The 26,703-nt window shown below is 44.5% G+C and overlaps 2 protein-coding genes across 2 annotated transcripts in view; one reads left to right on the forward strand and one right to left on the reverse strand.

The window, feature by feature from the left end:
* On the reverse strand, positions 1-26,261 carry ZNF512 (zinc finger protein 512). Its single transcript, XM_010565908.1, has 14 exons — positions 26,165-26,261; positions 23,579-23,637; positions 22,049-22,268; positions 20,031-20,123; positions 15,180-15,263; positions 13,792-13,916; positions 13,322-13,408; positions 11,980-12,078; positions 6,364-6,531; positions 5,545-5,739; positions 4,823-4,924; positions 3,428-3,490; positions 2,854-2,952; positions 1-2,345 (listed from the first exon to the last, which is right to left on the reverse strand). Exons 1-14 carry the CDS (start codon positions 26,175-26,177, stop codon positions 2,046-2,048), a joined length of 1,707 nt encoding a protein of 568 aa, XP_010564210.1. The 5' UTR covers positions 26,178-26,261; the 3' UTR covers positions 1-2,045.
* Positions 26,257-26,703, forward strand: part of GPN1 (GPN-loop GTPase 1) — a 10,858-nt gene continuing 10,411 nt past the window's right edge. Inside the window, exons 1-2 of the mRNA XM_010565928.1 lie at positions 26,257-26,316; positions 26,378-26,641. Coding sequence (XP_010564230.1) covers positions 26,257-26,316; positions 26,378-26,641 — 324 coding nt within the window. The remainder of the gene's footprint in view (positions 26,317-26,377; positions 26,642-26,703) is intronic.

Raw genomic sequence — 26,703 nt, forward strand, 5'->3', positions numbered from 1 at the left:
ATTCATGGGCTTACCATGTTGTCCACCTCTCGGGTGGGAAGGTAGTAAACAGGTGTGGTCAATGTACAGCTGTGTACAGTGGAATACTGAGGAGAAATGGTGCAGACAACTGAACAGCACCAGAGCATGCAGGACAACCAAGTGGGCAGGCTGGGGTGTGTTGTGCAAGTAGAGGTGGTACCAAGAACACTACACACCAAACAGACAAGAAACCACATTCTTGCACTGGTGACATTTTATTTTGTCATCTTCTGATCTTGTCCCTCTTACTGCAAACCTTATACACCCTGCACAGAAGTCCACATATCTATACTTTCAGTGCAGCACTGCAACCACAGTGACAGCTGGTTCTAAAAGGCAGTTGTAACTACTGTGTGTAAATCACAATGGAGCACTGCATGCTGTCTCACTACTGAACAGGTGTTAATCCCCATGAGAGACACACCATGCTCAGCTGGGGTCTGCTTTGCTTATTATATGGGAGAGGCAGCTCTTGAGAACACCCTGGCCATACAGCACTTCCCACTGTCAGGGCCAATGTGATTATTCTGGTAATAACACATACATATAAACCTGCCTGTTCACCAGGCACTGCAATGGCTTCCCTGTGAATTTCAGCACCAGCAACTTTGGTAGTCAGTGAAAATTAACAGGGAGCCAGCTGCCTATTTTCTTGCCTGCAAAACTGCAAGGAAAAGGTCAAATTTTGAAACTTCCTGGTACAGTGGGTCTTTAGCTAACAGAAATTTTGGAGAACCCATTCTCTGAAAGACAGAGTAGGACTGCCTGTGCTGCTGCTTCCTACTAGCTTCTATGACATCTGCTGCATTTACAGAGCACAGGAAGATATTCCCTATGATCTAGAGTTCATGCCAATACATGACTTACTTAGAATAATGAACCCTCTTCTTTCAACCTTTTCCACACATGGAAGCCACGGCTAATGTACCTCATTCACACAAAGGAAGCAGTATTGAAAAGAAACAGGTGATATATGACAACGAAGGTGACTTCTACAGTGCAGAAAAAAAGGACACTATGAGAGCACGGGCATGACAGAATACCACACTGGCAAGGCAATTCAACAGAACCTGGGTTTCAGCGTTAGCAAGACTGCTATCATAGATATGCACTGTCTTGCAGTAAGTTTGTTTCCCCGGTGAATCTGAAACAAGCGGTCTTCAGAGTATCCACGAAGGCCGTCTTATTACATTAGTTACTGGGGGTGTCTGAAAGGCCAGTGAATCTCTGAAAGGCTGGAGGATATTTATTCCTCGCTGGACTGAAAGACCCTTTACATACATTCAATGCCCAGTGCTAGAGAAGACAGATGCCAGGGGAATACTGGGTTCCTGATGAGGGTAGTAATGATGTCCCATCACTTCCAAGCAGACCAGAGTTCATGTGCTATGGTCTGGTGCTGAGCCTAAACATCAGTGTATGAAGTAGAGACGATGCCTTGTGCAACAGACTGGAGCACATGCTAGGAAGGTATTTGCTCTTCTGTGGCAGCCTGGCTGACAACAGACAGGACAGTTACAGGGCAAGCTAAAGCCTTTGTATGCTGCACAGCACTGCTTAGTTTGTATGCATACTGTGCAAGAAAGGATTCCCCCCTTAAAGAGACCTAAACACTGTGCTAGTCAGTCCCTTATAGGGAGAACCGCTAAAAAAGAACCCTGATCTCACCCATCAGTGGAAGATGATAAAACAGACAGCTGCTGTACTGGAAACCACTAAACAAGCAACTAATATGATCCAAACTGAGACTGTAACCAGAGCAGGAATTACACTGAGTACACTGCTAGTGCCACTGTCCAAGGGAACTACACCAGGAGAGGCAGCCTCTGTACCACAGCTTTGGTTTGAAGTCTCTCACAACTGACCAGAGGAAACAGTTTCAAAATCAAGGTCACCGAGCAGAATGGAGTCACAGGCCCAAAGACATTCAGTTGCTTATATTAGTGCTGTGGGTTATGAGCCTGATGGGAGTGGGGCTTGTAACTGAAAGGCTTTAGGATTACTTCTTCTCTTCTTCTAGGAATTTACTTTCGGCCTCGCTTGCGGCTGGTTTTTGGAAATTCGGCTCTCTGTGCAACTTGGGGCTCCCCCTCCTCACTACTCATGCTCTCATTGTCCACCCGCTGTGGACGACCTCTCTTACTTCTCCTCATTTTTTCAACTCCAGCACTGGGGAGCCTCTTGGCAGCCAGGGTCCCAGTTCTCTTCTTTTTGCCCCGGGTCAAAGGACGTTTCTTCCGTTGCTTCCTCTGCTCTTCTCTTTGGCGGATTTTCATTAGCTTCTCAAAGCTTTTGGTGGTAGTTGTGTTCACGTCAAACCAGTCCTGGAGGGTTTAGAAGGCAACAGGTTGGTACTGATGGTGGAAATACCATATAAAGCCTACCAGGGCTTATAATAAAGCTGCCTTGTGGGACAAGGATTTCCTGAAATGTGAGATCTGGAAAGGCAGCTGCCTAACAAAGCTCTGTTCTCTGATGTTCCTTCCCAGGTGTCACTCTGTCTCAGAGAACTCAGATTTGATTTGGCAATTGCCCAGCTAAAGGCATAGGAAATGCTGAAGAGCTGAACAGAGCAGCAGCAGCTTGGGACAAGACATGTGACATGTGACACGACACAACACTGGCTCCCCAGACCAACGTGTAAGACCAGCTATGGTCAAAAGCAAATCAAAGGGCACTTGAGTCTAGGACCCTGTTCCCCACAGTGAGCAAGGGAAAAATAAACCAGGGCAAGAATCCAGCATTTCCTTCCCAAGACACCCTCCCCACCTCCAACACCCTCCCCACCTCCAACAACCTGGGGTTTGAGGGCTTCCATTCTGCCTGCCTTACCTCAGCATGCACAGAGTTGATGTGATACTTGACCCCACTCTCTGAAATGAACTCCTTCTCACACAGGAGACACTTGTATTTGCCAGCCACAAAGTCTCCCTGGCACCAAAACAAAAAAAATCCATCACCAATTGCTGCCTAGAAGGCTGATACACCTATACATCATATTCTTGCTCACATATAACCCAGCAGTAAGAAGTAGAAACTCTTATTCATATCAGACAATGCTTTAGCTACAGGAGCACTTACATTATTGACCGGTTATGCCCACAAAGCATAGGACTGCTCTGTGAGATGTTACAAGGTCCCCAGCACTGTACCTGGAAAAAATGCTCTTGTAGCTGTGAATCTACAGGTAGGACTGCAGTTTCACTAAAATGCATGCCATTAAGATGCTTCCTCCTTGCCTCAAGCAGTGTTTGCAATGGCAACCCTATTAGCCTATAGGGAAGCACTCAAACTGTGAGGAACTCAGATTAGCAGATGACAGGACAACAGCTTGAACAAGGAGATATCTGAAGGACAGGGACAGTCAGGCTATTGGTCTAAAAGTGAGTTCGGGAAGGCTACCAACCAAGGTACATGTGCCGAGGTGAGATTTGAGTCCAGAGACACTGCCATATACAGATTCACAACCCTGAAAGAGTAAAAAACATATGTGTCAGCAAAACTCTAGTAAGAAATCACTTCTTCCTCCACAAGAAAGTCTTATTCTCTGGAAGACAATTCCAAAAGGGGCAAGAGAGGTAGAGGGAGGGAGATACCGAGTCCTACAAAGCCAGAAAGCTTCTGGTAAAAAGACTGTTAAAGAGACTTAAGCTTTCAGTAAGTTAAATATTTCCAGTTTCTGAGCACATTTACACATAATAAAGAGACTCCTGTCACAGTTACATTCACCCTCCACCAAAAGCCTGAGTAAAATGATAGAGTTTGCTTTTTGCCTAAAGTGCAGCAGAGATTAACTTCAAACAAAGCACAGGGGCAAGTACAAGACACTTAAATTTCTCCTGCCCTGCTTGTGTATCTAGTGGCACAGAGCAAAAGTACGGCATCTGACATCAACAGTCTGTTAAAGGGCAGCTTTACAGGTCTTCCCCATGTGGAGCTTCAGACATCAGTCTTGGGATACTAGATCATGCTCAGCCGACAGCCCAGACCCTGAAACAGGAGGTAGGTGCAAGACATGCTTCTGGGTTACTGGTTGGTGAAATAGGACAGCTGCTTTCTGGGGACAGGTCCATATACATTAAGTTGCAATTCTTATACTTGGAAATGACGCAAGCCTGAAAACTGGGGAGAGAGTGGTGGGCGTGAGGTAGGGCAGGGGGAAGGCATTGTCTCTACACCAAACCCAGATGGAAGCCACCACTGATCCTTGGCTATCCAGCAGTGTGTGTCACGTGCATCACATCGTTTCCACCAGTGGGGCCATTTCTTCTCACTGGATCTGACTGGTGACTGCTGTGCGGGATTGTAGAAGCTAAGTGCACATGCATAAGCATCCCTAGACCAGGATGACAGTGCCATGCATGAGTCTTCTGTAGCCCATTTCCAGCTTTTGGAAGAAAACTTAAGTGCTGTACCAGACAAAGTCCCTCTGCTCTTACATTTCCATCTCTACTCCTCCCTTCTATAATTAGTTTTAGTACATCTGGTAGACAGGCAGGGGCCTGTCATTTTTCCACTGCTCAGACCTCCAAATGGAGAAGCTCCCAGCTGGATGTGAAAACTCTACCGCTCTGACACCAAGTTACTGGCTCTGAAGTGGACAAATACATCCCCAGAGGGATCATCCCTAGGGCAACAGTCCAAACAGGGTCTTGGTTACACTAACCAACCATACTGAGATGGAGCAGAATTTGTGTCCCACAGAGAGACAAACTGCTGTTTCAAGATTGTGGAAAAGCTGTTGGCTCATACAGACCTGAAATCTGCCCCCTTTGAGGCTTCAGAAACACTTAAGATTTACCTGATTTGGGCAGTGGACTCTTCGGTACATCTTTATCTCCGTTTTCCATTTGCACAGTACGTCTTGACTAAATGTGGGCAGTCCAGGACGAGTATATTTCAGCTAAGATAAAGAGATGGAACTGAAAGCTGTAAGCTATTTCTTCTCCTACTCTAACAGCCAAACTCTCAATAACCAATCTTTTTCCATCTCACTGACTCTCTACAAACAACTGAATCCGGAAAACCCCCACAATATCAGAATCCAAAACTTCCCATAACTTTGACCGCAACAATTCCTCTAAATGTACTTACACCATTAAAATAATAAATCATCCTTTTCCCTTGGGCTCCTCTTACAGCCTAACAGATACTCCTGGAAACTCCGAAGCCTGAAAAGCTATGAAATATCACTGAATGGCAGCAGTGATCTGTAGCCTATGACTTGTGAGCAACATAATGCCTCCAACTGCCTTTGTTACTTGTGCCCACTGAAAATTACAGCAATAGGACTTGAAAGTCATTATAGTCTGCCTGGATAAAATACTTATACCACAGCAATTCCTACAGCAGCAATACCATCATCTAAGACCAGAGAGCAAAACCTGATCCCTCCTACAAGATTATTCAGTATTGCTTCCCAGGGGCCACTATACACTGGCAACACTGGGTAGATGCCAGTGCAAGACTCTTCTGATGTGAAGAAAGACTCAAACCCTATATCGCATTTTTAAGGCCTTGTACCTTCCGGTCATCTGGAATCAAGTCCTGCAGAACTTTTCTCTTGGGCCACTCTTTGGCCAGCTCTTCTCCAGCTAGCTCATGGAGATAGTAGATTGCCACCTTTGCAGATCTCCTCTGAACTCTGCCTGTGTTGTTTGGCTCCCGTTTTATTTCCTTCAGGCTCTCTGTTCTTCTCTCCTCATGGAGGAAAGTGACCTGCAATGAAGGCCAAAAAAGGTGAGCCTCCTTCACTAGTTCCTATTTCAGTTACACTACACATGGTGAATAAATATTCTGCCAAAACTCTCACAAAAATGCTGCTGGAGCTGTGGTTCACTGTCACAGACATAGGACAGAAGTGCATCCCACTAGTGAAGACAGACCCCCAAATCTGTTCAGGGGGGTCACAGCAGTAAGGCTTAAGCAGAGAGTTTCATGCAGCCACTTGTCTTGAAAGGATATCACATCATCTGCTGTAAAACCCTCATGGACAATGAGCATAGTATTGCCTGTTCTGCTCCAATGTCGGGTCTTTTAAGAGCAAAGAAAAGCATCTCACAAGTTATACAGGTTAGTATCATTCTTCCATGGAGCAAAAGTCAGGCTGGGGAAAGTTTACTGCTGCCATGGTGATTTACTATTAAAAAATTCATCCTAGTCACTGAACAGCAACAGCTACTGCTGAAAGGAAAGTATCAAGGACAGAATACTCCAGAGAGACAGAAAAATGCAAAGATTTTCTATCCCTAATTACCCACCCAAGTAGCAGACAAAAGCCTGCGTGTGTCAAGTCTGAATGGCTGAAGTACCACCACACTATCCATGGCAATTTGCACTTACCGGCCCATGCTTAGATCGGAGATGGTAGACAAGTCCTGCCTTCGATTTGTATGCTTTTCCACAGTGATGGCACTTCATAGCCATTTTCTCCAGCTCTGAAGCAGCCTTCCCACATTTTTTAACATGATACAGGTATCCCATTATGCTAGTGAAGCTGCCTGTGCAGCCCTGTCAATGCAGAAGAAAAATGCATGGAAGAAAAACACTCTCCAAGTGATCACAAGACCACTGTGTATAGAACCCATAGTTTGCTGACCAAAGTACTATCACTTTTCCTGCCAGACCAGAGACAATCAGGTAGTAAACTTTAACATTAGGCTATGCAGATAGACAAAATCTGGGACAAAGAATTGGCTGCAACTGGGAGAAACTGTTTCTTAGAACCTCTCTGTAGGTAGTGTACAACAGAAAATTTCAATATATGGTGTGAAGAAGCAAGATGTTAAATGAGGATGCACAAACCAGGAAGATTTTCAGATACAAATGGAAGAGTCGGGCAGAAAAAGAGGAAGGTTTTATACTTGGTTGGCTGGTCAAACTGCCTAGAACGCAGCAATATTAGGATGATGGTAAATAAAACTTCCAGCTATTCCGAGGGTACAGCTATTGTCTCATGGCACAGCGGAGGCCAACAAAAACTCCAATGGTTCCTGTGGATGTCACTCACTAGAGTATCTCCTAACCCTGAATCCAGTGATAAACTTGACAGTGAGCTTGGAAACAGGACAAATCAAACATGCATCAGTAAGTTTTTAACGTTCTTAGATGTACCCATCTGCTCTCCATTCCCTTCTCTAGCTGTGGCCAATCTCAGTATTTTCAAAACCCATAGACAAACTCACACAGTTAATTATGCATAAAAAACAACTTCCCAGCTATTACAAACAACTAAGGAAAGAGCAGAAGTACACATTAATAAAATACTTCTGGTGCACAAAAGAAACAATCCAGTGTCCTCTCGATCCCACTTGAAGACACCAACATATCAAATACTCGCTGACCCTGCTTGAGCACAGGGGTTGAACTAGATGACGTCAGAAGTTCCCTTCCAGCCTTAACAATAGTGTAATTCTGTGAACAGTTTATAATACTGTTGCAAGGTAAAATGGTTATCCTTTAACTTTTTCTTCCCTGCCATCTTCCACTGAATGCATTTATAAAGTCATACCTTTGTTGGATGTACATTTACCCATATAGTTTAAAGAAGCCATTTAAAAAAAAAAAGTAATATAAAATAAAAACTCCATTTTAGTCACCCTAGTTATCCTCTCTAAAAGAATTTGAATGGGGATCAGACAGTATCCGAAGGTGAACTCCTTTCTAGTGTAAGCAAGAGAATATCTTCTAACAAGTCATGTGTTAAACCCTAAAACTTCTAGTTGAGCTAGCTAGTGTTCACCAGACTCCTACTTTGTTTAGTCATGAGGTTCTAACCAAGTATCAGTCATTCCAAAATGCATTGGCTATGCTCAGTGCTTCACAAGTGTTTAGAGGAAATTCTCCAGGCATCCTGCTGCTTTCCAGGTAACACAGCATCCCACCAAAGTGCCTCAAGAGACTACTAGACTTGAAGAGGGAAGGGGATAACATCAGGCTCGCCCATGACAAGCCATGGGATGACACGCCAAGGTTTGATGGACAGGGTGCTAGCAAGGGCCGTCAGCCTGTTGCTCTGAGATGTGCTAGGTACACTGGAGCACACTTGAAGTCTTACAGAGATGAGCCAGGGGCTCCTAATGTAATAGGAGCCAACAGCGAAACACCGGTGAAGTACGTCAAAGGAACCGAGGTGTGTTTCTCTAAGAAGGTGACATGACCAACAGCCCAGCTGAAGTGCCTCTACACCAATGTATGCAGCACAGGCAACAAACAGGAGGAGTTGGAAGCTACCATGCTGCTAGAAAGCTATGACCTAGTTGCCATTACTGAAATTTGGTGGGATGAATCCCATGACTGGAGTGCTGCTATCGATGGCTACAAGCTGTTCAGAAGGGACAGGTAAGGAACGAGGGGTGGAGGGGTTGCCCTCTATGTCAAGATATGGATAGATTGTGAACAGCTGTCTCTGAATAATAGCCACGAGCTGGTTGAAAGCTTACAGGTAAGAATTAGAGACTGAGGCAACAAACAAAACCTTGTGGCTGGTGTTTACTACAGGCTGCTGGATCAAGGGGAGCCTATTGACAAAGCCTTCTTATTCCAGCTACAGGAGGCATCGTGCAGGCTCTCATTCTGCTGGGGGACATCAACCACCCTGACATCTGCTGGACAAGTACCATGATGAGCTGTCAGCAATCCAGGAGACTTCTGGAGTGCATGGAGGATAACTTCTTAAGCCAGGTAATAGACAGCCTTACCAGAGGGGATGTGTTACTGGACCTGCTGGTCACCAACGCAAGTGAGCTAATCAGTGATGTCAAGATTGGATGCAGTCTGGGCTGCAGTGATCATGCATTGGTGGAGCTCCTAGTCCTGAGGGATGTGGGACAGGCAAAGAGTAAAGTCCAGACCCTGAATTTTAGGAAAGCAAACTTCCAGCTCTCTAAGGAGCTAGTCAGTAGGACCCCCTGGGAAACTGCCCTCGGGGACAAGGGAGCAGAACAGAGCTGGCAGGTCTTTAAGGATGTTTTCTACAGAGCACAAAAGCTCTTGATCCCCAGGTGTAAGAAATCACAAAAGGAAGGCAGGAGACCAGCATGGGTAAGTCAAGACTTGCTGGTTAAACTAAAGGGCAAGAAGGAAATGCACAGGCAGTGGAAGCAGGGACAGGTATCCTGGGAAGAGTATAGGGACGCTCTCTGGTTGTGTGGGAATGGGGTCAGGAAGGCCAAGGTGTGGCTGGAGCTGAACTTGGCAAGGGACACAAAGAATAATAAGAAGGGCTTCTATAGATAAGTCATCCAGAAAACGAGGGTCAAAGAAAGCATACCCCCACTGATGACATGACTGGCAAACTGGTAACAACAGACAAGGAGAAGGCTGAGGTACTCAACAACTATTTTGCCTCAGTCTTCACTGGCAACCTCTCTTCCCACACCTCTTGAGTGGATGGACCTCAAGGCAAGGACTGGGGGGAGAAAAGTCCCTCCCACTGCAAGAGAAGATCAGGTTTGTGACCACCTGAGGAACCTGAACATACCTAAGTCTATGGGACCTGTCGAGATGCATCCCAAGAATCCTGAGGGAACTGGCTGACGTAGTTGCCAAACCACTCTCCACATCTGAAAAATCCTGGCAGTCACGTGAAGTCCCCAGTGGCTGGAAAAAGGGAAACATTGCACCCATTTTTAAAAAGGGTACAAAGGAGGACCCTGGGAGGTACCGACCTGTCAGCCTCACTTCTGCGCCTGGGAGGATCATGGAACAGATCCTTCTAGAAGCTATGCTAAGGCACATGGAGGACAGAGAGGTGATTTGAGACAGCCAGCGTATCTTCACCAAGGGCAGGACTGCCTGACCAACCTCATGGCCTTCTATGACGGAGTGACTATATCAGTGGACAAGGGAGGTGCTACGGATGTCATCTATCTGGACCTCTGTAAGGCCTTTCACATGGTCCCCCACAACATCCTTCTCTCTAAATTGGAGAGATATGGATTTGATGGATGGACTATTTGGTGGAGAAGAAATTGGCTGGTTGGTCACATCCAAAGAGTAGTGGTCAACAGCTCAACGTCTGGATGGAGTTCAGTGAAAAATGGTGTCCCTCAGGGGTCCGTATTGGAACCACTACTGTTTAATATCCTCATCAACGACACAGACAGTGGGATCAAGTTGTTGTGGAAGGTGGCAAAGCTGAGGTACATGAGCATGCGGACCACACCTGAACGGAGACGTAAACAGCATGTGGCAATAATGGGATAAGATTGTGAGGCTATAATAGCACAGGAATGTATATAAATTATAGAAGCTGTTAATATGTTTTGAAGGGCTTTAAAGACTTTGTTTAGCTGCTTAAAAGTAGTCATTCATGATAAAACAGAACTCACAGCTTGCTTAATATTTTTACTTAACATTGACCTGTTCTCTGACTGGAGGAATAAGATTCAGAAAGCCCCAAATCCATTTTGAGCTGGGAAAAGGAGACATAGTAACAGCTAGCCTGAAAAACGGGAAAGAGAAAGAACCCACCTAGAGACGAGAAAAAGGACCCAATGAGAGAGAAGAAGACCCCAGACCCAAATATTACTATTGGACCAGACTCTGGTGTGAGGGGCGGGAACTTATATAGTAAGGGTATAATTGCTAAGGGATGTGAGTATTAGGGGTCCCTCTCCGGAGGCACCCAGATGGAGCTATCGGAATTTGTACACCATAGATAGAATAAATTACACTTTTATTTTGAAGGCCTTGATTAGAGATTCTGCTTTGGGGAACCTAGTGTTGAGCGCGAGGGAAGAAGAAGCACCCGAAGGTGAGTGTGTGTGTGTGAGGAGTCAAAAGGGGTACCCACTGGCTCACCAGAGTCACCCGCTGCGAAGGGACTCCGGTCCTAACAGTTAAAAGTCTCAGATGGTGTGTGCGCGACTCCTTGATAGGTGTGTGAATGCTCGGGCAGCAGCTTCTCCCTTAACAGAGTACACCCTCAGCAAATTTGCAGATGACACCAAGGCGAGTGGTGCAGCTGACATGCCTGAGGGATGGGATGCCATTCAGAGGGACCTGGACAAGCTCAAGAAGTGGGCCCGTGTGAACTTCATGAGGTTCAGCAAGGCCAAATGCAAGGTCCTGCACCTGGGTCGGGGCATCCCCCAGTATCAACACAGGCTGGGGGATGAAGGGATTGAGAGCAGCCCTGCAGAGAAGGATTTGCAGGTGCTGGTGGGTGAAAAGCTGGACATGAGCTGGCAATGTGCACGTGCAGCCCAGAAAGCCAACCATATCCTGGTCTGCATCCAAAGCAGCATGGCCACCAGGTTCAGGGAGGGGATTCTGCCCCTCTGGTGAGACCCCACCTGGAGTCCTGCATCCAGCTCTGGAATCCTCAGTACAGGAAAGACACAGACCTGTTGGAGCAGGTCCAGAGGAGGGCCATGAAAATAATCAGGGGGATGGAACACCTCTCCCATGAGGAAAAGCTGAGAAAGTTGGGGTTGTTCAGCCTGGAGAAGAGAAGGCTCCAGGGAGACCTTACAGAACCCTTTCAATACTTAAAGGGGGCTTACAAGAAAGATGGGGACAGACTTTTTCATAGGGCCTGTAGCAATAGGACAAGGGGTAATGCATTTAAACTAAGAAGAGGGTAGATTCAGACTAGATGGAAGGAAGACATTTTTTTAGATCAGGGTGAAACACTGGAACAGGTTTCCCAGAGAGGTTGTGGATGCCTCATCCCTGGAAACCTTCAAGGTCAGGTTGGACCGGGCTCTGAGCAACCTGATCTAGTTGAAGATGTCCCTGCTCATTGCAGGGGGGATTGGACTAGATGACCTTTAAAGGTCCCTTCTAACTCAAACCATTCTATGATTCAATGATACTCTGTCTTAAAAGCATAGCTAGGATCTTGAAATAAATCCAGCTTTGCCAGCACCAAAGCATACCCAGCAGAACTCTCATATTTTACGTTCATGCATCTGCTGCTCTATAATTCAGGATACATAGCACAATGAAGCTTACCTCCCTCGTACACTTTAGTTTTCCCATACGCTTCAAAACCTTCCGAAGGCGGTCTCGCTCAAGCTGCTCATCCAATTCTCCTCCCTCCTTCACAACTGGCTAAAGCACAGCAGAGAGATGAAAGAAAAACACAGGATGCTCAGCATTTACAGGTCTTCTCATAGGGAATTCATTACTCAACACGCTACTAAAGGAAAGCTTCCAAAATAATTCAATCTCTGCCACTCACGATTTTACAGAAGTCTATCTAATACAAAGATCACTGTCTATATCCCAGAACAACCAAATTATCTTTAAAAGGAGTAAACTGCCTGAAAACCACTTTGCAGATAAGAGTTTTAACATTTAGATAGCTATCTATGAACAAAACCTTGATCAGAAATGGTCCCAAACTATAGCTGCTGGGAAGGATAAGGGTGTGTGTTTCTATAATTACTTTTCTCCCCTTCTGCCTGTGGAAAGTACTTACTCATCTCTCTCTGTCATGCATCTTTAACATCTAGTGGTCCCACCATTTCCATTTAGCCTAACAAAAGCTAAGCAGACTAACTGCCCATAGCAGTTATTAATTTATGCTAAACTACAGCTCAAGTTCTTCTCTATTCTCTCTCTGATGATTATTTTATATATTATTTCCTACACTACCTTATAATTACACCTAGACTGAATAAAAAGTTAGAACTGAGTGACAGACCTATTCCTCAGGGCCAGAATATGATCCCTGGCCTATTTCATTTACTAGAACAGCTGTAGGTTCAGAAACCACAGAACTGGGAACTCTGTAAAAAATAACAGTAACTAATTATCTAAACCTTACTCAAACTTCCAAATGACCTTTTCAAAAGTTCTAATTCTTCACAACTACAACAAGAGACATTGCCTTCTTTAAAGTAATAGCAAAGAGGAAAAGCAGATTGTAGCATTAGGATCTTAACAGTAAATAGACACAAGAACTAAACTGCTGCTTCTACTTTTTTACCTTTGAACTTGCAAAGAACTGAAATCTAGTCTGCTCTGGATGTAGAAAAACTCCTACTTTCTAGCAAAGGACTGAAAATTGCAGCCTAATGAGCAATTGTTTTTTTTTTTCTGAGAATGCCTTTTATGTGTGACATATAACCAGCCTAAACAGAAATTCATTTCCTCTTTCTAAGATGTAGCATGCCTACCATCTCTGGTAATATTTTACTGTTTCTTCAGATGCCAAATCTCACAGGAAAAATAATAGGTAGAGAAGATTTGAACAGGTATAACATTTGAAAAAACATGTTTCTGTGCACCAGGGAAGGAACAAAAGACTGTCTTGCTTGTAGGATTTTTAGATGCACAGCAGCTGTGTTACCTGATTGTTATGGTCTGCCATGACATGGTATTTCATCCCTCCTAAAGACTTCAGCTGCTTCCCACAGTGATGACATGTGAACATTTCCTAGAAATAAACAAGGACATGGTGCATGTAACTGTAAATTAACCAAAGCAGTGGGAAACTCTTTGGGGGAAAGGAGCAGGAGAGCAGAACGTTTTATTTGGGCCTGGTAACTGCCCATTAAGAACAGAAGAGATTTTATGGAGACTAAAATTTAGGGGAACAATGAAATAGCTACACCTTTGTTCACTACCCCAAACCTCCAGCAAAAGGCTAAGCAAGAAGCACCAAGCACAGCCTCTTACAGATGTATAAAGGACTGTTGCTTAGAGACATGATAATGATATGAAACTGGTTTTAAGTGCAACACAAAACAGTGTGCAGGCCTTTCTACCAGTAAGCTGAAGAGGAGTAAAGAAAACATTGCTCATCTCTTGTGTTCTTACCTGCCTGCAATTTACCATATGTTTCTTCAGTCCTTCTACAGTCTTTCTCACCACAGCCCGGCATGTTGGACAGGTAACTCGGCCTTTGTCCTGAATTTCCAAAGACCATCGCTCTTCCATACTACCTGTCAAAACAAAAGGTTTGGAATAGAACTGCAAACACAGTATCTTTTTTTTTTCCTTTGATGTGCACAATGAATCTTAGAAGGAAACAAGTCACATTCTACCAAACTTGTGTCCAGCTACACTTTAAAAGGTTTAGCTCATTTGCAGCTTTAAATGTGTCATGTGACAAGGCACACATCACTCCTTTTGGGAGATCATTTTATAAAAACTCTTTAATCCTACCATCCCCTTGCAAGGAATGTTCTTCCACTTGTTCAGTAGAGTTTTTTCCTTCATTCATTTTTATTACACAATTACTTTAGCATGCACAGTAAACTTTTCTTTTGGCAAAATGGTTTTCACAGTAGTGACAGATGTGACTGAATAGTTTCAGACAAAGTCAATGGTTCAGTTCTACTAACCAAATCTTTAGAACTCCACTTATGTCAGCCAGCAGTTCTGGTACTGAAAGTGAACAGAGCTGCACCACCAGGCCAACTTACTCAACAGCCAGGGGAAAGTACCCTGTGTAGCACAGTTTCCAGTTCTTGGCCTCTTTTTGAAATGCCAAGCAAAAGCTTGGCATAATCCACAAGGATTATAAATTACTGAAATGGGTTCTAGGAAAAAAGTGGCTTAGCAGCCATCTGCTTGAATTCTTATCGTAAAAAGATCTAAAGGCTTTCCTCTTTGCCCAGCAATAACAGGCAGAGATTGTCCCTCCCCAGGTGGGTGGGCGAAAAGTCTGTGAATCAAACAGCACTTGGCAGAAAACTAGGGTATTTAATGAGTGTTGTGAGCTATGCATATCAAGTCATTCCACTTGCTGAGTCAAGGCTAATGTTATTTTTCTACTATGGACTGCTTGGGTCTCTGGCTACCAGGTTACCAGAAGAGGTGATTTGGCAGCAACAGCTACAGAATTTTTCCTGCAAACATATTCTGCTGAGTAAAAAGTATAAATATTTTTATGAGTTTTATAGTGAAACTATTTTAACAGGCTTTTGCTCAGTTCAAAAAGTGATTCCCCCTTCACTGTTTTATTATGCAGTGGTAAAGCCACATGGAACTACACCAATAGGCAGTATGCAGTCCCTCCAATCTTGTTCTGCAGTACTTACAGTGCCAAAAGTACAGCAAGCAGTTCTTCCTTGTGAACAGTACAGTGAACAACAAAATGAAAACACCAGAAACATAGCTGTTGCTCAGATGCAAATCCTAGAATCACATTTATCTTTTAGCTGCTTCATAAACAATTCTGAGCAAGTGGTGCTTCTCCTTACCTGTGCCATAGGCTTCCGGTTCTTTCTGAACACAGTGGCTTTTCACTTTGGAGTTTTGTTGTGTTCCAGCTTGCTGTTTTTTCCCTGTTATAACACAAACAAGAGAGACCAGAAGACTTAATTCTGCGAGCCTTGTTACAAAAAAGCAGAGATTTTTTTGCTAGGAGGCTGCTATTTAGTCTGCTGTCTCAAAGCTACTCATTCAGAAATGTTCAATGCTTTTTTTTTTTATTTAAAGGAATTTCAAGATTATGTTCCCTACTACCTTTCAATATCCATAGCTATTTACAGCTGCAGGCATTAGTCCCATCCAGATATTTATAATCTGTATGGTTGTTCATAACAAAGCTCAGGGGATGGGAACTCTTCACACAGTATGGCTGAGCCAATCTAATTAGTAGACTTCTTGACAACCAAATGGACAGTCCCATTCCTCTACTCATTCCTGTTTTCTTTAGACTAAACAACTCTTATTGTTTCAGTATTTTCTCATGGGTTATGCTTTTTTCTCTCTTCTGCCTGTTCTCTTCAGTTGGTCCACACATTTACTGAACTGCAGTACACACGGCTGCAAACAGTACTCCAAGTGTGACCCTGCATTAGAGCAGAATTACTTCATGTGTCTGAAAGTCTACATTCCTGCTCAAACACCTCAGTATAACATCTGCCTTTTTAAAAACAAGTATGACACTGTTGTTCCCTATTGAGCTTTTGATCTCTTATAAATCTCAAATCCTCTTCGGAAGAACTGACACCTAGGAGGTTGTTCTTTGTCTTTCAGCTGTGCTAGTATTTCTTCCTAACTATAGTATCTTTAATTTTACACACTATATTCCATTCTATTTTTTTAAACTGTTTCTCTAACGTCAAGACCACTTTCAGTTTTAGCCTTTTCTCCAACACACTTGCCATCTCTTTCAGCTTTGTGCCGTCTACATACTTCCAAGTCCTTGGTGACAAAACCAATAGTTAGAATTGAACCTAGAACACATTGTGAACTGTTATTCTATACTTTTTTCCTATTTCACAGAAATGACAGAAACATTAAGGTTGGAAAGGACCTCCTGAGATCACCTAGTCCAACCCATGTTCAAGCAGGGTCAGCTAGAGTAGGTTGCCGAAGAATGTGTCCAGTCAAGTTTTGAGTATCTCCACTGATGGAGACTCCACAACCTCTTTGGGCAACCTGTGCCAGGGTTTGACGACCCTCACAGTAAAAAAATGTATTCTTGTCTTTAAATAGAATATTGTGTATTTTAATTTCTGCCCACTGCCTCTTGTCCTGTCAGTAAGCACTATAGAGAAGAGTCTGGCTCCCTTTTCTTCATTCCCTTCCATCAAGTATTCATACACACTGGTAAGATTCCCCCTTGAGCCTTCTCTTCTCCAGACTGAAGAGTCGCAGCTCTCTCAGCCTGTCCTCACAAGAAAGATATTCCAGTCCCTCAGTCATCTTTGCAGCCCTGCACTAGACTCTCTCCAGTATGTCCATGTCTCTCTTGTATTGGGGAGCCCAGAACTGGACATGGTGCTCCAGATATGGCCTCACCAGTGCTGAGCAGAAAGGAAGGATCACCTCCCTCGACCTGCTGGGCAATGCTCTTCCTAATGTAGCCCAGAATGCTTTGGCTGCCTTTGCCACAAGACCGTGTTATTGGCTCATGGTCAGCTTGCTGTCCTCCAGGACCCCAAGGTCCCTGTCTGCAGAGCTGGTTTCCAGAAAGTTAGCCCCCAGCAAATGCTGGTACATGGGGTTATTCCTGCCCAGCTGCAGGACTTCGCATTTCTCCTTGATGAGCCTCAAGAGATTCCTCTTTGCTTAATTCTCCAGCCTGTCCAGGTCCCTGTGGACAGCAGCACACTCATCTAGTGTACCACCACTCCTAGTTTTGTATCATCTGTGTACTTGCTGAGTGTGCACACTCTCCCATTGTCCAGGTCATTAATGAAAATGTTAAACAGTGCTGGCCCCAGTATTTACCCCTGGGGTACAACACTAGTGATGTGCCTCCAACTAGACTTTGTGCTGCTGACACAACCCTCTGGGTCTGGACGTTCAGCTGGTTTTCAATCCACTGCACTGTTCATTTATCTAACATGTACTTTGTCAGCTTGTCTATGAGGATGTTGTGCGAAACAGCACCAAAAACCTTACTAAAGTTGAGGTGAAAAACATCCACCGCTCTCCCCTTGTCCACCAAACTAGTGACCTCATTGTAGAAGGCTATCAGGTTGATTAAGCATGATTTGTCTTTCATGAATCCATGTTGACTACTCCCAATCACCATCTTGTCCTTCATGTGTTTGGAAATGCTTTCCAGGAGGATTCTCTCCACCACCTTCCCAGGAACTGAGGTGAGGCTGACCAGCCTGTAGTTCCCCAGATCTTCCTTCCTTCTGTCCTTGAAGATAGGAGTGATATTTGCTCTCTTCCAGTCTTCAGGAACCTCTCCCAGTCACCATGACCTTTCAAAGATAATCAAGAGTGGCCTCACAATGACATCAGCGAGCTCTCTCAGCACTCAGTGCAACCCGTCAGGCCCCACGGGACTTAGAGTCATAGAATCGTTTAGGTTGGAAAAGACCTTTTAAGATCATTGAGTCCAACCGTAAACCTAACACTGCCAAGTATACCACTAAACCATGTCCCTAAGCGCCACATCTACACCTCTTTTAAATACCTCCAGGGATGGTGACTCAACTACTTCCCTGAGCAGCCTGTTCCAATGCTTGACAACCCTTTCCGTGAAGAAATTTTCCTAATACCCAATCTAAACCTCCCCTGCTGCAACTTGAGGCTGTTTCCTCTTGTCCTATCACTTGTTACTTGAAAGAAGAGACTGACACCCACCTCGCTACAACCTCCTTTCAGGTAGTTGTAGAGAGCGATAAGGTCTCCCCTCAGCCTCCTTTTCTCCAGGCTAAACAACCCCAGTTCCCTCAGCCGCTCCTTATAAGACTTGTGCTCTAGACCTTTCACCAGCTTCGTTGCCCTTCTTTGGACCCACTCCAGCACCTCAGTGTCTTTCTTGTAGTGAAGGGCCCACAACTGAACATGGTACTTCAGGTGCGGCCTCACCAGTGCTGAGTACAGGGGGACAATCGCTTCCCTAGTTCTGCTGGCCACACTATTTCTGTACAAGCCAGGATGCTATTGGCCTTCTTGGCCACCTGGGCACACTGCTAGCTCATATTCAACCAACTGTTTACCAAAACCCCCAGGTCCTTCTCCTCCGGGCAGCTTTCCAGCCACTCTTCCCCAAGCCTGTAGCATTGCGTGGGGTTGTTGTGACCCAAGTGAAGGACCGGGCACTTAGCTTTGTTGAATCTTATACAACCCATCGATCCAGCTTGTCCAGATCCCTCTGTAGAGCCTTCCTACTCTCACCCACCCAACTTGGTGTCTTCTGCAAACTTACTGAGGGTGCACTCGATCCCCTCATCCAGATCATTGATAAAGATATTAAACAGAACTGGCCCCAATACTGAGCCCTGGGGAACACCACTTGTGACTGGCTGTCAATTGGATTTAACTCCATTCACCAAAAGTCTTTAGGCCTGGCCATCCAGCCAGTTTTTTACCCAGCAAAGAGTACACCCATCCAAGCCACGAGCAGCCAGTTTCTCCAGGAGAATGCTGTGGGAAACGGTGTCAAAGGCTTTACTAAAGTCTAGGGAGACAACATCCACAGCCTTTCCCTCATCCTCTGAGTGGGTCACCTTGTCATAGAAGGAGATCAGGTTAGTCAAGCAGGACCTGCCTTTCATAAACCCATGCTGACTGGGCCTGATCACATGGTTGTCCTGTATGTAACGTGTGATGGCACTCAAGATGATCTGCTCCATAACCTTCCCTGGCACTGAGGTCAGACTGACAGGCCTGTAGCTCCCTGGATCCTCCTTCCGGCCCTTCTTGTAGATGGGTGTCACATTTGCTAACCTCCAGTTAACTGGGACCTCCCCGGTTAGCTAGGACTGCTGATAAATAATTAGGTATGTCCAGTTTGTTTAAGTGCTCTAACCTCGTCCTCCTTCACTGAGTGTAAGGCTTCCTTGCTCCAGACCTTCCCTCTGGTCTCAGGCACCTGGAATTCCTGAAGGATTCCTTTAACTGATAAAGATCTGAGGCACAGAAAGCATTGAGTACCTCAGCCTTTTCCATGCTATTTGTCACCAGTTCCCCTGCCCTGTTCAGCAGTGCACTCACGCTTTCCCTAGTCTTCCCTTTGCTGTACATGTACTTGTAGAATCCTTTCCTGTTGTCTTTCACACCCCTTCCCAGATTCAACTCCAGGTTGCCCTTAGCTTTCCTCACCTCACCCTTGCAAGACTGGAGAGCAAATGTATACTTCTCCTGCATCACCTGGTCCTACTTTCACCACTTGTACACTTCCTTTTGCACCTAACCACTGATGAACAACCCTTTGAAGGCATGAAAGACCTATGATGTCAAGCATTTCCCCGCTCTATCTCTGTGGTAAAATAAAGGTGGTTGGGTTTGATTTCTCCTTAACAAACCCATATTGCTGTTATCATCTACTCATTAATCGCCAGACATTCACAAGTAATTTGGTTGATTATTTAGTCCAGAATCTTTTGGGAAACTGAAATGAAGCAGACTAGCCTATACTTGCCCTACTTCCTTTCCTCCCTTCCTTTGTTGGACTTTGAAGACAGACTGAAATTAGATCACCTCCCACTGCAAAATAGAAACTAGTCAACAGTCTCGTATAACAAAATATCCAGAATCAGAGATAGAGTTGGAAGACAGCAGAGGATAGCATTTGGGCAGAGGGGAAGTCTGAAGTACCTGGAAGCTTGTAACTAGGAATTACAAATTATTTGTATTACCCGCAATCTTCTGCTTCTTCTTGGGAGAGTCTTTAAGATTTTCGCCTTCCCCTTGCTCAGATTTCCTCTTGCCTTTCAATAGTACTTCCCCTGCTAATGAGTAAGAACAGAAATGCTTCAGTCTCATTATTCAGTCTGGATAACAGCTTTGAGTCTGCTGCTGCCTCAGCTTATCCTCATATTCAATACTTAAAAAAAAAAAAGTAGTTTTTGTCAGGCACCTGGACACCAGTGAGCTAGACACAGCCTTTTGACTCAGTAACATTTAGGCACTCCACAGCCTGCAATCCTCTGACACAGAAGATACGGAAGAAACAGTGCCACAGTGCGGTCTGGGAAAACAATACTCCTCAGGAAGATAGCCAGAAGGTGCTAGGTTATGTCATAAAAAGCTCATCTGCTCACACACAAAAAGAAGCATAGAGAAACAACAGCTGGTGGGGAAACCCAAACAAAATCCTGCCTTCCTTCACTATTTCCAGGCCTATCAAAGGCTTATCTTCATTAACAGAGAGAAGTACAGAAGCACAATGGCAGGTAGGGGAACACAAATTATGGACTCAAAGAAACAGACACTTACTCCCAGGTCTGTCCCAGGAGACTCACCAGGATGGGTCAATGGAAGCTGCTCTCTGGAGCACCCTTTGGAAGGGGGAAGGAGGGGTGTGATGAGAAGGGCGAGTGTGACATTATGTGACACATGGGATGCTAGTGAAGAACAATTCAGGACTACACAAGACTGGGTTGTTTAGGAGTGGTATCAAAGGAAGGGAAAGGGAGAGAATTAACTGATTTGGAGAGTATCAAGTGTGGGAAAATAGAGGTGTTAAGAGGATAAAAAGGGTCACTTGCTTGTAAACAGGTGGTTGGTCAGTATACAAGTCTGGTCATGCCTGACACCAAATCAGAGGCACCAGGGGAGAGTACTGCCTGTGAGTGTGAGCCTGTCTGTAAGGAGGTCTACACCAGCAACTGGCATGGCTCTGCGGGCCTCAGGGGCTAGTGCATCCATGTACCAGCAACTGAGGATACTGGGATCCAAAAGCCAGATACTGAGCAGACTGAGTGTTTAAGTCCAGCTACAGGAGAGATCCACACTGCACACATGTGTGCACACACAAATGTACACATACATATGCATGTACTTCTTTTATATATATTTTTTACATATGCTTCTTTTCTCTCAATAACACAACTTCATCCTGATCAGCCAGAGAGGGAAACAGGATGGAGACCATTCGTGCCATTTGTGTGAGTGCTGAGCACGCCTCTTCGTGTTGATCTGTGTGGCTGGCTGCGTATACATGTTGTATACATGTGTTTATACCTACAGGAATACACACTTAGTCTCGCTACTGGTTGGACCTGGGGGTGTGGAGCCGCAGCAACCTCACTTCTATCAAGCTACCATATTCCGCTTTCCCCATAACAGAATGGAATACAGATTCTGACTTAGAGATAAGAAGAAAGTGCATTAAAGGAGAGCAAAGTTTTGGCTCTCTGCCACATGAGAAGTTTGGAAAACAGCTCCTAGGCCAGAAAATCCGAATGCTCCTAAAACAACAACCTAAGACCCAAACCACGCCAAATCAGAAAATCAAAGTGACAGAAGTGAGAAATAAAAGAAATAAAAACATCCTTAAAAAACATAATAATCTACCAACCACAAAAGCCGTGTCTAAACCAGAGTACTGCTGAATGGTCCCCTTTTCTACATCTTTAGTGTTGTTTGTTGATTGGCAGAACCCTTATACATCTCTCTTCTACAGATAAAACTGAGTTCAGTCACAGAATCATTAATTTTAATAGACAAGTCACTCAAAAGGAACTGCGTAACATCAGAGAATTTGACCTATGTTTCTGTAGTGGAGGAATTTTATTTCTCCTAATACACGAGCAGCATTACCAGCCTTGTAATTTGTGGCTGAACTGCAGCATGTCTTTCAGAAGTCATCTAATCTCTCATAAAAGAACCAGAGAGAAAAACAGTTTTGCGTCGAGCCAAGAGTGATGAGTACCTTTTTTTTCTGAAGATTTGTTAATGCTGTTTTTTATTCCTCTCATTTCCAACCAGTAAGCAGGCCTGCGAATGGTCCGCTTGCTTCTGGACTCTGCACTTCCATTCACTCGACCCTTCGGTGAGGCAGAAGAAATGTTGCTGACTGTCTCATCATAGTTACTGCTCAGTCCTAGGACAGTAGTTTCCACCTCCTCAAATTGCTTAGACCTGGAAAACAACTTGAAATCCTATGTATATGTATGCATACATACATACACAACCACAATAACTTGACAGACAACATCCCTTTCCTCTTCCCAAATACTCTAAAAAATCATCTCACAGTTCATTGAATCTCCTGAGTTTTGTGAATTGAAAAGTGCCAGCAAGATAAAACATCCTAAACATTATTTTTCAGCACATCTTTTAGAGAATGACATTAGAGAGCTACTCATCAGGAACAGAAAAAAATATTCATCCTACCTCAAACCTTCATCTTAACAAGCAGGCCCAAGTTAATCTCAATTTAAAAATACACATTTGTCCTTAAGCAACCAATGTGGAATATAAGAATTCTTCTGCAGCCCATCATTACAAAAGAGACCTTTTCCATCCCACAAAGGGCAAGATCTCCTTCAGTATGTATTCCCAGAGTCAGAGCTGACACTACACGATTAAAAGACTTAACGCTAGTAAGAATTTTAACCAGCAAAGCTTTCAGCAATGAAGACAGCCTTATAGTATATCCTACAAATCACACTACATTAAGACTAATTTAGACTAGCCAGCAGCACTGATTTTTCTTCCTAGAGATCAGAGGGAACGTTGCTTCACTATTCTCAAATATTTCTCACAGCTCTGAAATGCCTGGATATTTACACTACTGTCATGACAGCAAAATGATTAGGTGTCAAAGAAACATAAAAGTATCTATTCTCTGGGCAAATACCATTAATATAAGAGGAAAGAACAGAAAACAGAAACACTTTTCAACACATCCAATTGCTACCACAATTCACAAACTCAAAGAAGTAGATCACTTGAATGATGACTGTGATGACCGTCCCAGCAATACTCTCCCACACCCTGAGATGTGGAGTTCACATGTGGTAACACATCAATACAGAAATTAATAAGTGGGAGACACTGATGGTACCAGGTCAGATCAGTATATACTATGTTTAAGGAGGTACTGCAGAAGAATGGGGATAGGAATTCTCAAATTAAAGCCTTTCAGTTGCAATCACACTCAAAATACACAGATTTTGGAACACCATTTGGTCTTGAACAGAAAATATTTACGTTCCCAGTATTAAAAAACTTTTAAAAACAATAAATGAAAGCTAAGACCCCTTGAAGTGTCAAAAAAAAAAAAAGCACTTTTCCTGCAAACCAATAAGCAAAGTCAGTCGAGACTCTCATCACATAAACCAAAATCGTTGCAGCTTTTAAAATTCAGAATATGTAAAGACCAGATACAGTTTTCCAATAGGAATCCTTCAGCTTTTTTCTTTCCCTCAGTCAAATTAGGCAAGAAACATTCACATACTTTTTGTTTCCCAGAGACCTCTTGACCTTCTGTTGTCTGTGATGTCCAGGCTTGGTGTCCTAATAAAGCAGAACAATTCATATTAGCAGCATAATTTTTCTTATTTTTGCATGTTTCACTTTTCAGTTAAACACAGTCACCTGCACTTTGAGGATGTGCATACCATCCTTTGAAAAGGAAACCATTGTTTTCTGCAACAAGGAAGTGTTTAACGTTTTCAACTCCAGCTGAATTACAACTGGAATCAAAATAGGGATGAGCCCCTCTACACTCCCCGTATGAAAGCCAATCATTCCCCTTGCACTGGGGCATGATGGAGTGTTCTTTGTCTCCAATTCATTCAGTGGTACCTGCTTTCTGCCTGGACTTTATCACACAGTGACAAATATTTTAGATCCTAACTTACTAGTTTTTATAGAGTACTTATTTTTTCCTTAATGAAATAATTTTTGCATTTACCATGCCAGGAACATTGTCTTTAGTCTCTTTTATGTCCTCTTTTCATTTTTTTCTCTCAATTATTTTGTCATACTCCATCATCTGCCCAGATGTTCACTTTATCCACATCACAGAATCCTTCTTCTTATTTAACAAAGATTTTTTTGTCACTTATTGCTTCTTATGCTCCTATTAAGACACATAATTTAACAGATACCATTGACATTCCCAAGTGTCCTGTCTTTGGGGAGTGGGGGGATCACCACTCAGGGACTAACTGGGCGTCGATCAGCGGGTGGTGCGCAATTGTACTGTGCATCATTTGAGTATTCCAATCCTTTTATTATTACTGCTGTCACTTTATTAGTGTTATCATTATCATTATTAGTTTCTTCTTTTTATATTCTATTAAACCGTTCTTATCTCAACCCACGAGTTTTACTTCTTTTCCCAATTTTCTCCCCCATCCCACTGGGTGGGGGGCAGGGAGTGAGTGAGCGGCCATGTGGTGCTTAGTTGCTGGCTGGGGTTAAACCACCACGCCAAGGCAATATAAACAAGTCATTTGCTGTATGTTGCTCCTGGCATGTGGACAATCATTTATCACCTTCTTCCAAATACTAATAATGACTCGATGTTGTTCTTCATTGGGAAACCCATTACAAAAATCTTGGTTATACAGACTAGAAAACAAAAATCATTGCCCAGTAGAAGTATACGAGATACCAAAACTGTAACCTAGAAACAGAGATAGTATTTTGCCATGTACAGGAACTGGCTAATGAACTGGGGAAAACAGGGATATGACAGAATTTGAAGAAGTCATAAAAATGTGATGACTTGTCAGGAGATGCTGAGAAACTTCAGGTGCTATATCAAAACTAGGGAACAGGCAGCTTCAAGGCAAATGAAATTCACCACTAAAAAAAATGCACTGGAAAGAAATTCACTTCAGTCTGTCTTTTATGCTTTTGCTTTCTAATTTATGCACAGGACCAAGCAGTAGTTCACTCTTCCCATGACCACAGTCAGTGAGAGACACCCTAACCACCAGGTAAGAAATTTAATAGTGGGCACTGACATCAACCAGATGAATTCTTAAACTGTGACCACAGTCTCCTCTCATGGAAAGGTTAGGCAACCAGCAGGAGAGAAATTCACAACTGCTTGATTGATGACTTCACAATCACATCTTGTCTTCTTTGGAAAAAATGTCAGCTGAATGTCTGTGTATTACTTTGATACAGTTTACAGGCATCCAGTAGTGCAAACAGCAGTGTTTGGGAAACACCCTACATAAGAAATGTGGAGAAACCTCACTGAGGAGCAGCTAGAAAAAATTAGGCCTGTGAAGTTATAACAATAAAAATGAACAAACAGGCAGGCATAGTCTGCTGCAATTAGCTGGCCTAATCTACCATTAGAAGAACCCACATGACTGACAAACATGACACATGTTTTTGTGGGTTTTTTTAGAACTAAAAAATTTCGAATAAAAGTGAAGATTAGTAGAGAAGAGTTTAGGTCACAGTTAAGGATCTGCAACGAAAAAAAGGAAAGTACAGATGATCTGTCTAGCCTTCCTTTCTGAGAAGCTGATAACAGCAATTATGAAGGAAACATCTAGAAAAACTGGTGTTTAAGTTTTGAATGTTTTTTTATTTATGCAGTGTACTTCCCACTTAGAAAACAGAGACCTAACGAGTGCAGGAATGCCCAGGGGCTGGACATATGGGAAACAAAAAAGCCAACTTCCTGGCACAGGTTAGAAAAAGAAGAACAGTGGCCTATAGCCTGAAGAGACAAAGAAACTTCATTTGCACGTGGGCCATTTCTGCCTCCCTATGGACTGTGGGATGTTTCTGTGACCTGGCACATGGCCTGCTGCTGGAGACAGGCTGCTCTACAACAACACATCTGGGAAGATGGTGTTTAAGCACAGCACAGAAACTCCTACTGAGGTCAGGAGACAGATGTAGTAACTGCTAGTGAGTCAGTGCTACAGCGACAGAGGAGAGGTGTCAGTGGAAGCACCAAGTGTCCTGCACTGCCGTGACTGTCCCTGCCCCCTCCGAGACAGGGGGCCGGCGTGATGGCTCAGCACCCTTCAGGGAACCCCCTGTTTCAGTCCCGCGTTTCCATTTCTACCTGCGTACTTCATGGACTACCGTCTCCTGCAATGAAGACCTTCCGGACAGAAGGCACCACCGGCGCCGGCAGCCGGCAGCGCCCTGCTCCTGATGCCTCCCCGGCCCTCAGCTGAGGGCAGCCGGGCCCGCCGCTCCCCGGGCTCGGCGCCTGTGGGCGACCAGGCCCTCAAACAGAAACCAGGCGTTTCCGCCGTCGCTGGCGGCTCTCCAGGCAGGCAGCCCAGAGCGCGTCCCGCTCACCGCCGTTCTGCTCGGGGACAGGGCCCAGCCGACGGGCGGCGGCAAACGGACCGAGGCCGCACCGCCCGCGCAGATCAGCGCCGGGCCGGGCCGGGCTCCCTCTGCTTCCAGTCCCACGCCCAGCGAGACCCTCGGGGCGAAGCGCAAGTCCCACCGCGGCTGCTCCGGCCCGCTCCCGCCATCCCGCTCCCGCCATCCCGCCGGCGGAGCCCATCTCGCGGTGGCTTCCGGCCCCGTGCGCCCCGGGACCACAGCCCGGCCGCGCGGCCCCGGGCAGCAGCCAGCAGCACCGGTGGC

This window comes from Haliaeetus leucocephalus, unplaced genomic scaffold (assembly GCF_000737465.1).
Source record: "Haliaeetus leucocephalus isolate CR32 unplaced genomic scaffold, Haliaeetus_leucocephalus-4.0 Scaffold197, whole genome shotgun sequence".
In the NCBI taxonomy this organism is placed as follows: Eukaryota; Metazoa; Chordata; class Aves; order Accipitriformes; family Accipitridae; genus Haliaeetus; species Haliaeetus leucocephalus.